General features: G+C 35.5%; 1 protein-coding gene across 1 annotated transcript; it reads left to right on the top strand.

The window, feature by feature from the left end:
• The first annotated feature begins 6,146 nt into the window (after positions 1 to 6,146).
• Positions 6,147 to 12,466, top strand: LOC105440182 (cell wall integrity and stress response component 4-like). The gene is made up of 7 exons (XM_030973933.1): positions 6,147 to 6,271; positions 6,666 to 6,744; positions 7,718 to 7,885; positions 9,115 to 9,351; positions 9,682 to 10,011; positions 10,283 to 10,447; positions 11,402 to 12,466. The coding sequence occupies exons 1-7, from the start codon at positions 6,248 to 6,250 to the stop codon at positions 11,680 to 11,682; spliced, it is 1,284 nt and encodes a 427-aa protein (XP_030829793.1). The 5' UTR covers positions 6,147 to 6,247; the 3' UTR covers positions 11,683 to 12,466.
• Positions 12,467 to 14,922: the final 2,456 nt, after the last annotated feature.

The following is a 14,922-nucleotide window of genomic DNA, read 5'->3' as shown; positions in this document are numbered from 1 at the left end:
TCAATTTCAACATTTTTTTTTCTTCTTCAATTTTGGGTCCAATTTCTTTACAGGAATTTGAAATGTTGGTGGACTAACTAATATAAATAGCCTTTTAGCAACGAAACGATAAGATTAAAGTTAATTCGTAAGCACTATTTTGCTGTTGCACTCAAGTATATTAAGGATTTGCTATTCACTGGGACCTTGAAAATATTGTATGCTGTAATAATATCTCTAAATATGACACCCACGTTTTATACCTAGAACTTTGATGAATGTATTTTCAACTCTGGTCTAGATGTACAGCTTTTATTATTTATTACTGTACAATTTTAGGTAGCAAACTAATATTTAGCAGTAATCATCTCTGAATCTAGAACATGTTGACATTTTCGTGGAACTATTTTAAAGTTTTCGTTTACTTAAAATATAAAGGCAAAGAAGAACATCACAATTTTTTAAAGCGTTCTTACAACGGTTAAATAGTGCCTTATATTTTCCTCATTGGTTAGGCAGATTTCCATGAAGTAATGTTGCCACTGCTGAGTAAGTCAGCTGTTGATAGATAATGTCTGAAATAATTACCATAAGATAAGAGAACAGAAAGTATGTTTATTTTTTAAATTAAAGGGTCAAAACAATTGTAGAAGACTACATCGTATTTAACGTTAAACAATTATTTTGTTAAAGTACCATAGTAACAAGCAAGCAAGCAAACTTTGATAAATTAAATGTATTTTTGCGGAACATGTGCTACAGTTCTATAGTTATAGGAATCTCTGAAACTTGGTTATCAAGTGAAACTGAAGGAAATGTATTTTCTCTTCCAGGAAGTAATATAATTATGAATAATCGACAAGATAGGAGGGGAGGAGGTGTCGCATTGTATGTCCCCACGCAGCTGAATTACCGAGTTTTAAATGAAGTTAATTTAATGAATTATTTAATGGAAAGTGTCTTTGTAGAATTGTTTTTTCCTGGCAGACGAAATGTTATAATTGGGGTCGTTTATAGACCACCTCAAGGTAATGTGAATTTGTTTATAAATGAAATGCAAACTGTGTTATCAAATTCAATATTTTTTTTTTTTTTTTACATAAAACAGTCTTTGTCATGGGTGATTATAATGTTAATTTTCTTCAGCACGATGAGAATGCTACGTTTGTGACTTTTTAAACATGTTTATATCTTTCTCTTCAATGCCCTCAATTACTAAACCTACCAGAGTTACAGACACTTCTTCTACTCTCATTGATAACATATTTAGTAATGTACGGCCTTTACCAGATGCGGGTATTATAACTTCAGATTTGTCTGACCACTTTCCAGTATATGCGAGGATGTCTTTTGGTAGGAATATCCGTAATATTTCTAGTAATAGATATGTTCGAAAAAGTAAACCTACCAGTATTGCTAAATTTAAAGAGGAGTTGTTAGCAAGTGATTGGAGAGAAGTATTACGTGATTATGATGTTGATAGCTCATATGATAAATTCTTAAATACTTTCTTTTTGCTGTATGATAAAAATTTACCTTTATGTAAATGTAATAGTAGAAATCGTAGAACAACCCCTCGATTGCCATGGATTACTACTTCTATATTGAGGTCAATAAATAGGAAAAATAAGTTGTACTATAAGTATAAGATCAGTAAATCTCAGTCTTCTCATAGGAAATATAATATTTATCGGAATACTCTTACTTCAATCCTACGTGCTGCTAAGAAGCAGTATTACTGTGCTCAATTGCAGGCGACACATAATGATATAAAAGGGACATGGAAAGTGATTAGGAATGTTTTTAAGCCAAAGCAGAAAGTGTCTTATGTAAGTAAATTAAACATTGATGGGAATGTAATTGATGATCCTGAAGTTATTGTAGATAAATTCAATGAATATTTTTGTAATATTGGCCAGAATTTGTCGCGTGTCATTCCAGAGTCTCAAAAAACATTTCAATATTTTTTAGAAAACCTTAATCATAAATTATTTTTATTGCCAACGACTGAAGAAGAATTATTTGATATTGTACATTCTTTAAAGAATAAGAAAAGTCCAGGTTGTGTGACTATATAACAAATGAGTTGATAAAAATGTAATTGTTGGTATTGTGCAATTAACCTGTCGTACATATATTTAATCTATCAATGACCACAGGTGTTGTACCCATGAAAATGAAGATTACAAAGGTTGTGCCCATTTTTAAACAGGGTGATGCCCTTATCTTGAATAATTATCGTCCTATTTCTTTGCTGAATTCCTTTTCGAAAATTCTTGAGAAGCTAATGTATACTCGGACGATAAAATTTCTGATGAATGCTAACATTTTATCAAATTTTCAGTTTGGTTTTCGTGAAAAATACACCACCACTCATGCTATTCTACATTTGGTGGATAAGATACCCAGTGCCTTTAGATGCACGCATGCATACAGTTGATGTCTTCTTAGACTACTCTAAAGCGTTTGATACTGTAAATCATTATATTTTAATAGATAAACTGTGCCATTATGGTGTAAGGGGAATAGCATTAGACTGGTTTAGAAGCTACTTAACAAATAGGAAACAGTTTGTTACTTTACATAGAATTGATTCAGATTTGCGGGACGTCACTTGTGGGGTCCCACAGGGATCCCTTTTAGGCCCGCTTTTGTTTATCGTGTATATTAACGATTTTCAACTTTCCGCAAAGATGTTATCATTCATTTTATTTGCAGATGACTCGAGTGTTTTTTTCTCTCATAGAAATCCACAAACTCTTTTACAGACTGTAAACTCTGAGTTGACTTTGTTGATTCATGCAAACAAGTTGTCTTTAAATCTTAAGAAAACTAATTATATGATCTTTAGTAATTCCCTGGGTATATTGCCTGGAAATGTAATGTTTAATGGTGTTGAGATTGAAAGGGTATCTACATTTAAATTTCTTGGCTTGCATATTGATGAACATTTAAATTGGAAGTACCATATTAATAAACTTTGTAAATTATTGTCGAGAAATACTGGTGTAATTTATAAATTGAAATCTGTGTTCCCACTGAATATTGTACGTATGTTGTACGCAACTTTAATCTTGCCATATTTGCACTATGGAGTGCTAGCTTGGGGTAACTCGTTCAAATCTCAAATGGATAAATTACTACTGGCACAGAAAAGAGTAATACGAATTGTTTGTAATACTCACTATCTTGCGCATACAGATGTTCTTTCTTTTTTTTTATAATAGTAGTGTTTTGAAAGTTAAAGATATTTATCATTTACAACTAGGAGCTCTAATTTATGAATTGAATGCAGGTCTACTGCCAGTAGCCTTGGCTAGAATATTTAAGACAAATAACCAAGTTAATAGTTATTCCACACGACAGGCGCAAGCATATCACTTACCTCTTGTTAGAACACAATTTGCCCTTACTACTTTGGGGTCCACTGGACCTAGGTTTTGGAATTCCCTTGAACCAAGAATAGCGCAATCGGTCAGTATTTATGTATGTTAGCGCAAACTGAAGTTACTTTATTTGAGTCGATATCGTCTAGATTTATAGTTGTGATCAATATTTAAGAAAATTATTTGCTATATAGGTCAGCATAATTCTATTCCCGTTTCTCACATCTATTCATCTGTCTGTCTTGTTTAGTTTTTGTCTGTGTTTCAGTCCTGTTGCTCGTAGTATATCCCTGTTCCTCTTGTTTATAGCCATCGTTTAGTAGTCCGATGTTTATAGTTTCTTAGTTGTTTAGTTAGTTTAGTTTGTAAGCATTTAAATGTACGCATTATTCTTATCTGACGAGTTTGTTCTTTTAGGACATACTCATAAGCTACTCATGAGGGACCGTAAATCCACAAGCCTTGCTTTCAACCAAGGTCACCTCATCTTTCTATTGTAACGCCATATTCTGTTTACTTGTTATATTCATGTCATATTTGTAATGTGTGTTATGAAAGAAAGATAAATAAAACTTGAAACTTGAAACTTGAAACTTGTAACTAATGGAAGTATGGAAGGCCTGAATAGAGAGTTAAAGTACAGAAAAGTATAATTAATTCATAGGACCACTCCAAACCCACACAGAATGTTTAAAAAATGTACAGGAAATGAAAGAAAAACAATTCGAAAAGCAATTGTAAAATCTATAGGTTCTGTAAATACTATCTCGCTTGAAAGCGACAAAATGCTGTACGATGTACGATATTTTAACCGAGAGTACACCATTCACGTATATATATCATTGCCAAATTTGGATAACAAATTTTGGACAAACAAGGAAATGAAAAGGAGTAAACAATCTGTCTTAAGCAACCCAAAACATATAGGTGTTAAGTTTGCCAAAAATGAGGGAGGACAGGATTATTTGTTCATAATAAGGCATACAACCCTTATACCCTACCCCCCCCCCCCCCCACTCCGTATCTGCTTCTACTTTTTAACGGTATTATGGTTCCTTCTGGACTTTGAACTGTGGTCATCCTCTGACCGAACTTGTGTCCATATTCGTGGACGTGATGGTCGATAGAAACTAGCAAAGTCTAGAATTATAGTATTAAATGTAGGCCAAGAATATCACTTATGTAGATACACTACACAATGCCAGACGTAAATTATACAATTTAGATGTCTTTATGCATACCCATAAAATGGAAACTATTTCCCACATTACACATAGAAAATTCAGCCATTGAATTGAATTGAAGCATATCGGAATAAGTCTGATAAAGGAGAAAATAAAAATACCGAATTTGTATGGGAAAATGATCACCGTGTTCATGATTATGAAGAAAAAAAAATCTCGTATCACTTTCTTGAATATTTGTTATCATTGTCCATGTAACTTATTTCCATTATACAGTATTAAGAATAGATACACATGGCAGTTACTGATTTCAATATAGTACTAATATTGATTTCTAACAGGTTTATTAGGGTAAACGAAAAAAAACTATCCTTGAAGGTCGTTTCATTCAAACATCACACACATTATTAGTTAGGTCAAGGTGTAGGTGTAATTATCAAGAAGAAAATTACGTAAATGTTATGATTAGTATCTGTTTCCCTCTATCTCTGTTGGTCTCTTCTCTATCTCTTTCTCCCATCATTCTATTTACATGTTCTCCAGCTCTCATGTCTTTGTCACCCCCTCTCCTCTCATGTTATCTAACTCCTTTCTCATCCCTCCCCCCCTCTCTCTCTCTCTCTCTCTCTCTCTCTCTCTCTCTCACTCTCCAATGTACATATATCATACACCGGGATGAACAAAGAACACATTTGGAAAGACTTATGACATACATCTATTTGCCTTTGCGTGTGGACTAATTCGTGATAAATAACAAAATGACAACTGTTTGCATCAGTCGTAGAGAAAATAATGCAATGTTTGTTTGTTTTTTAGTGAATAAACACGGTCGCACATAACGTCATAATTATGATAGAGCGTCTGGTATACTTGTAATCCAAATTATGTTACACACTACTCATTATAACCATGGCCCTGTGAGACAAGAGATGCAAGGCCAAGGGGTGCGATGATCATTTGTTTGTATTTTGTTTCTTTGGTCTTAAATCCCGTTGTCTCCTGATTGATATTATTATATAATATTATTTCCAGTTTCCTTGAATAATAACTTATTCTCATCAATCAATCAATATGTTGTATTTCGTGGTTGATGTTGATGATGTGGGTATTGATAATACTGTGGCCTCAGTAAATTCAGAGCATAATGAACTATACTTGGATGGCTCACTAGCATCATGATCATCCCTATAATGGGATCTGCATTGCTCCAATTTTACCTTTTCTACCACCTTTTCGAAAAACGACGGAATACTTCTGAAATATTTATGAACAAACGTGCACGTATATAGGTTTGGATATCTTTCCAGACCTATGAAAACTTGTAGGCGTGAAGCATAACCACGGCAACAACACATAGTGACAGATTTCATACTCTAGGTATTAATATCGGATGTGGAAAAAGCACGAAATCTCAGCAATTAGGGGTATATAGAGTAAGCATGGGTATTCGATTTGGTGAGAGAGCAATATAGAGAGAGGGGGAGACAAATTAAATGAAAACTTAAGAGAGAGGGAAAGACAAAGACAAGAGAGGGCGGGGGAGTAAGAGACAGAGACAGAGAGACATAGGGGGCCGGGAGAGGGGGTATGAAAGGAATATCTTTGTTAGGAGGCGCAAGTCTTGTAACTGGTATATTATTGTTCTTCGAGGCATTCGTCAAGTTTGGTTGAAGAGCATTGGCAGTGGATTTAGACTGAATGAATGCAAGCTGGTTAAGCATGGTAATATTTTTTTCCTCTTTGATATCGACTGTTTCAATTACTGAGTTATTGAAATCTAATAGCTTTCGTCATGACTCCGCAAACTTTCTTTTAAAATTGCAATAATATTAGATATAGAATCAAAAATGGATATGCAACTCTTGGACAATCGTGATTTTTAAAGTAAGGAATATCAATATGACGGGTCTACTATGGAAATATTTCAACCTTTTATCATAATTATGAAGTGGATCTATATAATCTATATTTTACTACCATTGATTTTAAGGATTCAAACACTTTAAATATGTTCGAAAGTAAGAGGGATATCTCTCCTTTATCTTTATTTACAGTGAATTTTATTGCAACATATCGATTTATGAAATATATGTTTTGTCTCTCTGTATTCTTCCAGGAAGGGATTTACTTCACATCCTCCACGGTCTTTCTTATCTTGCTCCTCGCTACTACCTCCACAGGTATACGACGAGATAGTAAGTTGGACGTTTATCTTCAAAGGGTAGAAGCCTATCTTTGACGCAAGGGCTCACGATACGTTGTTTGACTGGCGCAGGGCTGCGTTAACGATTTGTGCAACTTTTGACGCGCCAATCACTGCCGCAGTTCTGTGTCAGCAAATAACGTCGTGTCTGTAACGGAGACAATGTGAACAGAATGCTCTTGTAATTCCCGTTGCGCACGAGGTGCTATCCCACTTGCGTTATTATCTGTGCTATAGTCCATCCGTTGGAGTAAATCAGACCATAAGCCAAATTATGTAACTCAACGCATTATTTGAAATGTGCAATTTTTATTCACTGATTATACGATGCCACTCTTACTTGGCACGCCATATACCACAACATTCGTTGGCGTACCCATGCGTCAATAAAAATGACATTACCACAAGGAAATTCAGATGTTAATGATCCAGTAGGGCGGAACATTAGGAATTATACCTTTAAAGTTGTGATTTTGAATTACATGTTTGGAAATCAGTTAAACAGGATTCACCAAGCATTGATTGACGGTGCTGGAAATGATCTGAAATTAATTATGAAAATCTTTCCTAGATTTGATGATATATTCGCAGCTTTATGGTTATTGTACCAATAAAATTCTATTATCATGTGAATGAATATCAACAGATTTTCTTTTTCTAAACGTTGATAACGTTTCTTGATAATTTAAGTGATTTAATTTCTTACATTCCATAACAAATCTTTATACGATTCAACTTATTAGAGACTCATTATCGAATATACGAAGTGCAGACTTGCACCATCTTCTCCCCATTAATAATTTACAGTCCCATAGTGTCCGGTATGATGAATATCTTGAAATAATGTGAGTGGTAACATCATTATATACATGTAACTAAGAACACAATAAACATCAAAAGCTGTGATTTTCTTCGCCATCTTGATATTCTTTCTCATTAAATCTGTTTTTGTCCATTCTATAAAGCACACGGGTGCCAGCAATGTGAATATTTCTTGAGCAAGGCAATACGATGCGGCGATATTGGTACACAGGCAAACGGCAACTCACGTTTGGTTGCCAAGCCAACTATGATGCCATGGGTACCAACCAATCAGATTACAGAAAATCGTCACATGGTGTGCGCTTACTCTGGTAAGTGTCATTATTTTATTGATATCAAGAAAGGACGTTCATCTTCAATTTAATTCTATCTTTTTAAAACCATCACAACTGGAAACTAAACGTAACCACACATGTAAATATGTATATTCAGTGGGTATAATTATAACATATATAAAAGTATACCCAACTTTGATAGATTCTGATTTTAAAGTTATAACCTGTGTGGAATTGATTTTCATTCCAAAGAGTAACTAATATTCTGTCCAACGATGCTTTATTCATAACTCCGCTGCCACGAATCCCCCACCAATAATAAAATCAGTGAGTACCAAGTTTGGTTGAAGCATAAGATGTGGGTCAAAAGCCCTCACACATTGTCGTTCAGACCAAAAACCGTTTCCAACCATATTATGAACTATGTAGGGCTAGCATCAATGTCTCATTACAATTTCTCTTTTTTCTTTGTTGTCATTTATGACATAAACTAATTTTCCTTTGAAAGATATTTTCTTTATCGCTCATTACTATTATTATATAGTTCTAACTTATTTTCGAGATTGGTCCGTAAGATTAGTCATCTAGATACAGATCAAATTATCTATATGTTATCTGAATTCTAATCTTAGTCAATATACCATTTTAGATGTTTTACACAATAAAAAAATAATAAACACCCCCTTTTCAGATTGAGTTTCGAATGTGAATGCCATAGCGTCATAGCGTTTCCACGTATTATCTCCGTGGCTTTGAAAGAGTTATATAATTATCAAATTCTCATCGCTCTCCGAAATCCTGTCACGTACAAGATTCTAACAATTTATCTCATTTCAGGCAGCCTGCACGTACCGCACGTACTACGATATAAATAATCGATTACAGCATATAATACGTTTTACTTTTTTTATTTTGAAGTGAAACTTATCCGTGATTCCTGAATCCTTTTGATTTCTTTTAAAATTTTCAAAATTCACACCTCTTTTTATTGTGTTATATCTGTGTCGTTTACTTGTATCTTTACTTCACCAAAATGTCTTTGTTCTTTTTTTCATTCTTCCAGTCAAGTTTGCATTAGATCGGGAGTGCGGTCATGTAATTTTCCATTTCGTCCATTTTCATCAGCTCATCTATGTCAATGTTAGCATCTGTTGGCAAATTTGCAAATCTGACGGCTAATTTTGCCCTTGGGTTGGTTGAGTTCACAGATGTCTGGCAGCGCTTGTAAATCTTCTAATGTATAATATCCTTCTCTTATTGTCTAGGTTCACATGCTGTTTCAATGATACCATCGACAACACAGGGTAGAACTGATGAGTCTACCACTGCTCCATGGCGTACGTCACCACCAGCCTCCACCACCCCCTCCACCACCCCGCCCTCGCGGATCCAACCTACCGATCCTCCAACTACAGTTGATATCAAGCCCAACTCTTCAACCACTATTCCCACCAAAGCAGCAACAACCAACATAACGACAGCAATCGAAGCTGGTACCAGTGGTGAGTCTAAACTTGCTGTATATTTTCCTTTATGCTAGTGCTACGATTTGTTTAAACGTGAGGGGGGTGAAAAGTTTGACAAACTCATTATCATTATATATTTCAGAAACATTTCCCTTGTGTATTCAATTATCTCGGTTTGAAACACTATAAACAATATAATGTGCAATACGCATGATAAGTCAAAATGCAAAATGGTAAGCCTACCTTTAGATCTCAAAAAGAAAGAGTTTTTGATCATTCTCCCCTTTCCCTCATTCTTTTATATTAATACTCAAACAATTTTGATTCGTATTTATCTTTTTTCGCACATAATGCAACTACATGTAGGTACAACCCCGCCAACACAGAGGCAGAGTACTACTACTGTAAAAACTAGTCCACTTACAACCACAGCGGCTACCACACCCACCGCGGCTACCACACCCACCGCGGCTACCACAACCACAGCGGCTACCACAATCGCAGTGGCTACCACAACCACCGCGGCCACCACAACCACAGCGGCTACCATAACCACTTTACCTGCCACAACCAATGCAGCCACCACCACAAACATGATCGCCACAACTGCAACGAACACTACAACTACCAGGAGCACCACAACTACCAAGAGCCCCACAACTACCAGGATAGCCACTACTGAAATCACCAACCCTGGTACGTTTAAAACAATCTTAACATGACTTGTGTATGAAGTAGGCCTAGTATGAAGGGGCGGAGCTAATTGGTCAGTGGCAGCCGATGTTCTTGCAGCATTTTCGTCTTACAACCCTAACCATATCGTTAGTCCTGACATATCTCGATCTAAATATTACACCCATCCCCACACACCCCACCCAATCCTCTCACCCCGGAACTGCGCATGCGTACGCATCCACCAACTAACCATCGAATTAAATTAACTTCCTTCTCTTTCGCTTATCCCTAGAATGTAACTACTCCACGAACATCTTGGATGAGATCCAGTTCAAGTTCCCAGCGATCATCACCTTCCCCCTTCATATTGATGTCTCCTTCAAGACGGAGAAGAGCGCCAGGATTGTTCTGACTCGAGATGAGGCCGAAGAACAAGTTCAGGAATATTACGAGATCAGTAAGTACCTGATTTTGTTTTAACTCCACTAGTACGTTATGCATCGCCTTTATGCCAGCCTGTTTAATTAGCGGTATGGGTTTTTAAAAAATAGTGAAAGATCAATACATATTCAGGGGCGGCGATTTCTGACCGGGGGGGGGGCGAAATGTGAGCGACGAGGGGAGCAGTGGCATAAGGGGCAAAAACTTCTTTTTTTTGGGGGGGGGGCAGAAAAAAAATCCGCATTACCACCACTCTCACACGTTAAGCAGGCCTTGGGAACGTTTTTCAAAGTAGGGGGGGGGGCTAAAGTATTTACGATCAGGTAGAGCAAAGCAAAGCAAAGTGGAGCGTACATTGGCGTGGGGTCCAGGGGCAAAGCCCCGGCGGTTGTCGAGGGGCGGAGCCTAATGAAGCTCAGGGCTTTTAGGCATTTAATTACGGCCAGATGAGCATATTTTGATACCTTATTTGTAACTTTAATTGCTTTACATTTCATTTGGGAGAACTGCCACCAAAGCCCCCCGCCCCCATCAGTACACAAATGCGAGGGAGCAAAGTGAATTAGAGGGGTGAAGGTTACAGAAGTGACTACCCCCTCACAGGTTTTTTGAAGTTTTGTTGTATTAAAAAATTACATCCCTTAGCAAAACTATAATATAAACGTTAGCAATATACTTTTTTTCACCCTTCAATTTTCTCGGTTTTTACTCGTACATTTTGAAGGATATTATGCGAGGGAGCGTAGCTTCTGAGTGAGAAGATTTTTGCATTTTATTTGTTTAAACGCTGCACTCTTGGGCCCTCTAGAGCCTAAAAGTGTGTTGCAGTCTTTAGTCAGTATTTGCTATACATTTTTTGGGGGGCACTTATTCAAATTTTGAGGAGGGACGATTGCATGTAGGGATTTATTCCTAGTTTAGAATAACATTTTATTTATTTCTTTTATATTCTTCTCTAACTCTTCTCAAGCACTGGGTACTCTGTATGAACAAAGCCGCGCGACCGTAGAACATTGTATTCCGGGTCCAGGTTGTCTTCAGCTTCAAAAACTCAACGGATTTTTGTTATCTGCGACCGATTTCATTCGGGTGTGGGTGGAGTACGAAACCAGCGGTCGAATCCAAGTCGGATACCACGGACAACCGGCTATGATAGACGTAACCGATACAGATCCGATCCCTGATATAGCTTACATCGGATTCGTTAACCGGAATGTGCTTGCTGAGTGGATATTTCATGACTACTGCTAAGAACCTCAGTGACTTCAATAAATTTCTATTCAAAGAACATTTCTTTCCTTTTTAGACATTTTAATTCAATACAATGTTAGAAGGCGAGGATCCCAGAAAAGACATGCTTACATTAAGCTTGCCTAATATACAATACTATTTAAAACAATACTTTTCTTCAGTTTTTAATCGCTACTCTCGATTTGCATATGATTAATACAAGCAAGTATTGTAAGGTTATATCTATTCAAAGCCCATCTCTACTAGTTGACAGGAGGGATTAGACTACCCTGCAAGGTGTATCGTTGCTTTTTGTGTTATCATGTAATTTTGAGGGTCTGTTTCTAATTGATATGGATATGCACGACTGTTGTACTCACCAAAGTAATCAACATTGACAGTCGTTGTATGTTGGTTAGCTTCTTGGTAGAAATAAAAATTGTTTGACCCGAATGTGTACCATTTACGTACCTTTTCTTTAATGAATATCTTGCATGAGTATATCATTTAATTTCTGACATGAGAAATGATTTTATGAAGGCACAACGATTTTTTACAATGTGCATCTGGATGCAGTCTTCTCCTCGGTATTCAATTTCAACATTTTATTTTCTTCTTCAATTTTTGGTCCAATTTCTTTACAGGAATTGAAATGTTGGTGGACTAGCTAGTATAAATAGCCTTTCAGCAACGAAACGATAAGGTTAAAGTTAATTTGTAAGCACTATTTTGCTGTTGCACTCAAGTATATTAAAGTGACTCCGTTGTTGAAGGTTGATGAAAATATTGCTTAATGATTGTATAAAATGTTACTTACTATATTCCTTCTACTGTACTAACCCTCTGACATGCAAAAAATCCTGAAAAAATTCTCTAACCACGAAGATATCTATGGTTTTCTTTGAAGGCGTCGATATACGACACCTTCTAACAGTGATTAACAGTAAATTCTCCCAACCATTTTTGAATTTTCCAAACCGTTTTTCCATGAAAAAAAGACATAAAACAAGCTATAAAAAACCTGTCAACACTTAAATGTCTGGAATGGAATGTAGAGCCATTTTATTGCTTTGTGACGATTTACATTCACCTAAAATGCAATTAAATTGTAATAATATAGTTGGGAGAATTAAGGAATCAATCAGATCAGTTTTTCCCAATTTCTACCATGAATAATGGTTCGTTTTCACTCAAATTTTCAGATAATCTTTAATTGTACATCTAGCATTGAAGTCACTATCTTAGCACCACTATCTCTCATCTTTACAATGTTACCAAGTCCCTTTAAGGATTGGCTATTACTTGAAAGTATTGAAAGTATTGTATGCTGTAATAATATCTCTAAATATGACACCCACTGTTTTATACCTAGAATTTTGATGAATGTATTTTCAACTCTGGTCTAGATGTACAGCTTTTATCATTTATTACTATAGGTACTTCTTTTAGGTAGCAAACTAATGTTTAACAGTAATCATCTCTGAATCTCGATCTTGTTGACATTTTCGTGGAAGTATTTAAAAGTTTTCGTTTACTTAAAATATAAAGGCAAAGAGAAACATCACAATTTTTTTAAAAGCGTTCTTACAACGGTTAAATAGTGCCTTAAAGTTTCCACAGTGGTTAGGCAGATATCTATTATGTAATTTTGCCACATCTGAGTGATTCAGCTGTTAATAGATAATGTCTGAACTAATTACCATAAGATAAGAGAACACAAAGTATGTTTATTTTGTTATGCAATTAAAGGGTCAAAACAATTGTAGAAAACTACATCGTATTTAACGTTAAACAATTATTTTGTTAAAGTACCATAGTAACTAATGGGAGTATGGACGGCCTGAATAGAAAGTTAAAGTACAGATAAATATAATTAAATCATAAGACCACTCCAAACCCATACGAAATGTTAAAAACATGTATATGAAATGAAAGAAAACAATTCGAAGAGTAAAATCTATTTAAGGTTTTGTAAATACTATCTCGCTTGAAAGCGATAACATTCTGGACTTAGGACAAAGTCTAGAATTATAGGACCTAACTGTAGGTCAAAAATACCACTTTGTAGATACACTACACAATATTTTCAGAGCCCGTTGGAGAACTATCACCTTTGTAAGTACAAAGAAAAAACTCTTAATTCCATTGATTGTTTCACTCTATTTTTTTCTCATTTATCCCAGTGTTAGACTTTTCATGAGTTCCGACAATCGAAAAAATATGGAAGTTGCAACGAGTCTAAACAAAATATAAACTAAATATATTACAAAGTTCCAATTAACTGCGAAATTGAATTTAATGAAAAATGCTGTCGCTAATCAAATGGACTAAATGGTGAGAAAAAACAAAATGGTGAGAAATAAGGATGAAAATAATGAATATAGAAAAGAATAGTCGGAAATAATTATGCTCCCTAGACAGAGTATCTCATGTTATTTTCAAATTAAATGTTCGTGAAGGTATACATGTATTACAATTTATATGTAAGCATGAACAACTAGACAGGGACGTAGAGGTTTTACGAACTTAGGAGGATACGTAAAGAAGACCCAAATTCGAGTAATGTAAAGTTTATTAAATCAATCTGAAGTATATCTGTCAATATTATGGTCGACTTCATATCCGGTTTTGTTACAATAATGTGAACGCACAGATTTTGTAACGCACTGTAAATGTTTGTGATATTTCCACCAAATAAATCATAACTTTGGTCTCATATTTCGTCAAAAGTTTGTATGTAATTAATGGAATCTTCGTTAAAAGATAACCTTGAGTTCTGGTAAAAAATGAAAATGAATTCTCACATAATCAAACGAAACTTACACTGAATGTTCAAGGTTACAAATAGATGTCATTTACCAAACGATTTTTGGTAGAAAATGTATACTGGCTGAGTAATGAGCATAGAAAGATAAGGACATCAAGGTAAGTAGCCCCGACACCATTTGTGAAGTCCTGTATACATCTTTCTGTGTACAGTGCTTGTTACTTTACCAAGACTGGGCCAAATTCATTATGATTTTGATTACTCCAGAACCTTGCATTACACACAATTAATTACATGCTACATGATCAACTTTTTCTGATCCATTCCACACCTTTTCTCTCACAATGCAATCGCACTTTAATGTGAATGTACAGAGACAGGTCGGTGGTACGAGTTCGATAGATTTTTAAGTACCACGCTATTAACGACAAAATCAATACCCCATCCCAGGTTTAAAGAAATGGTGCTCATTACGATTACCATTAAAGTGCATG

The sequence above is a fragment of the Strongylocentrotus purpuratus genome, unplaced genomic scaffold (assembly GCF_000002235.5).
Source record: "Strongylocentrotus purpuratus isolate Spur 01 unplaced genomic scaffold, Spur_5.0 spur5_scaffold_7, whole genome shotgun sequence".
Taxonomy (NCBI): Eukaryota; Metazoa; Echinodermata; class Echinoidea; order Camarodonta; family Strongylocentrotidae; genus Strongylocentrotus; species Strongylocentrotus purpuratus.
Note: the sequence above shows the minus strand (reverse complement) of the source record. Positions and strands in the feature narration are given on the sequence as shown.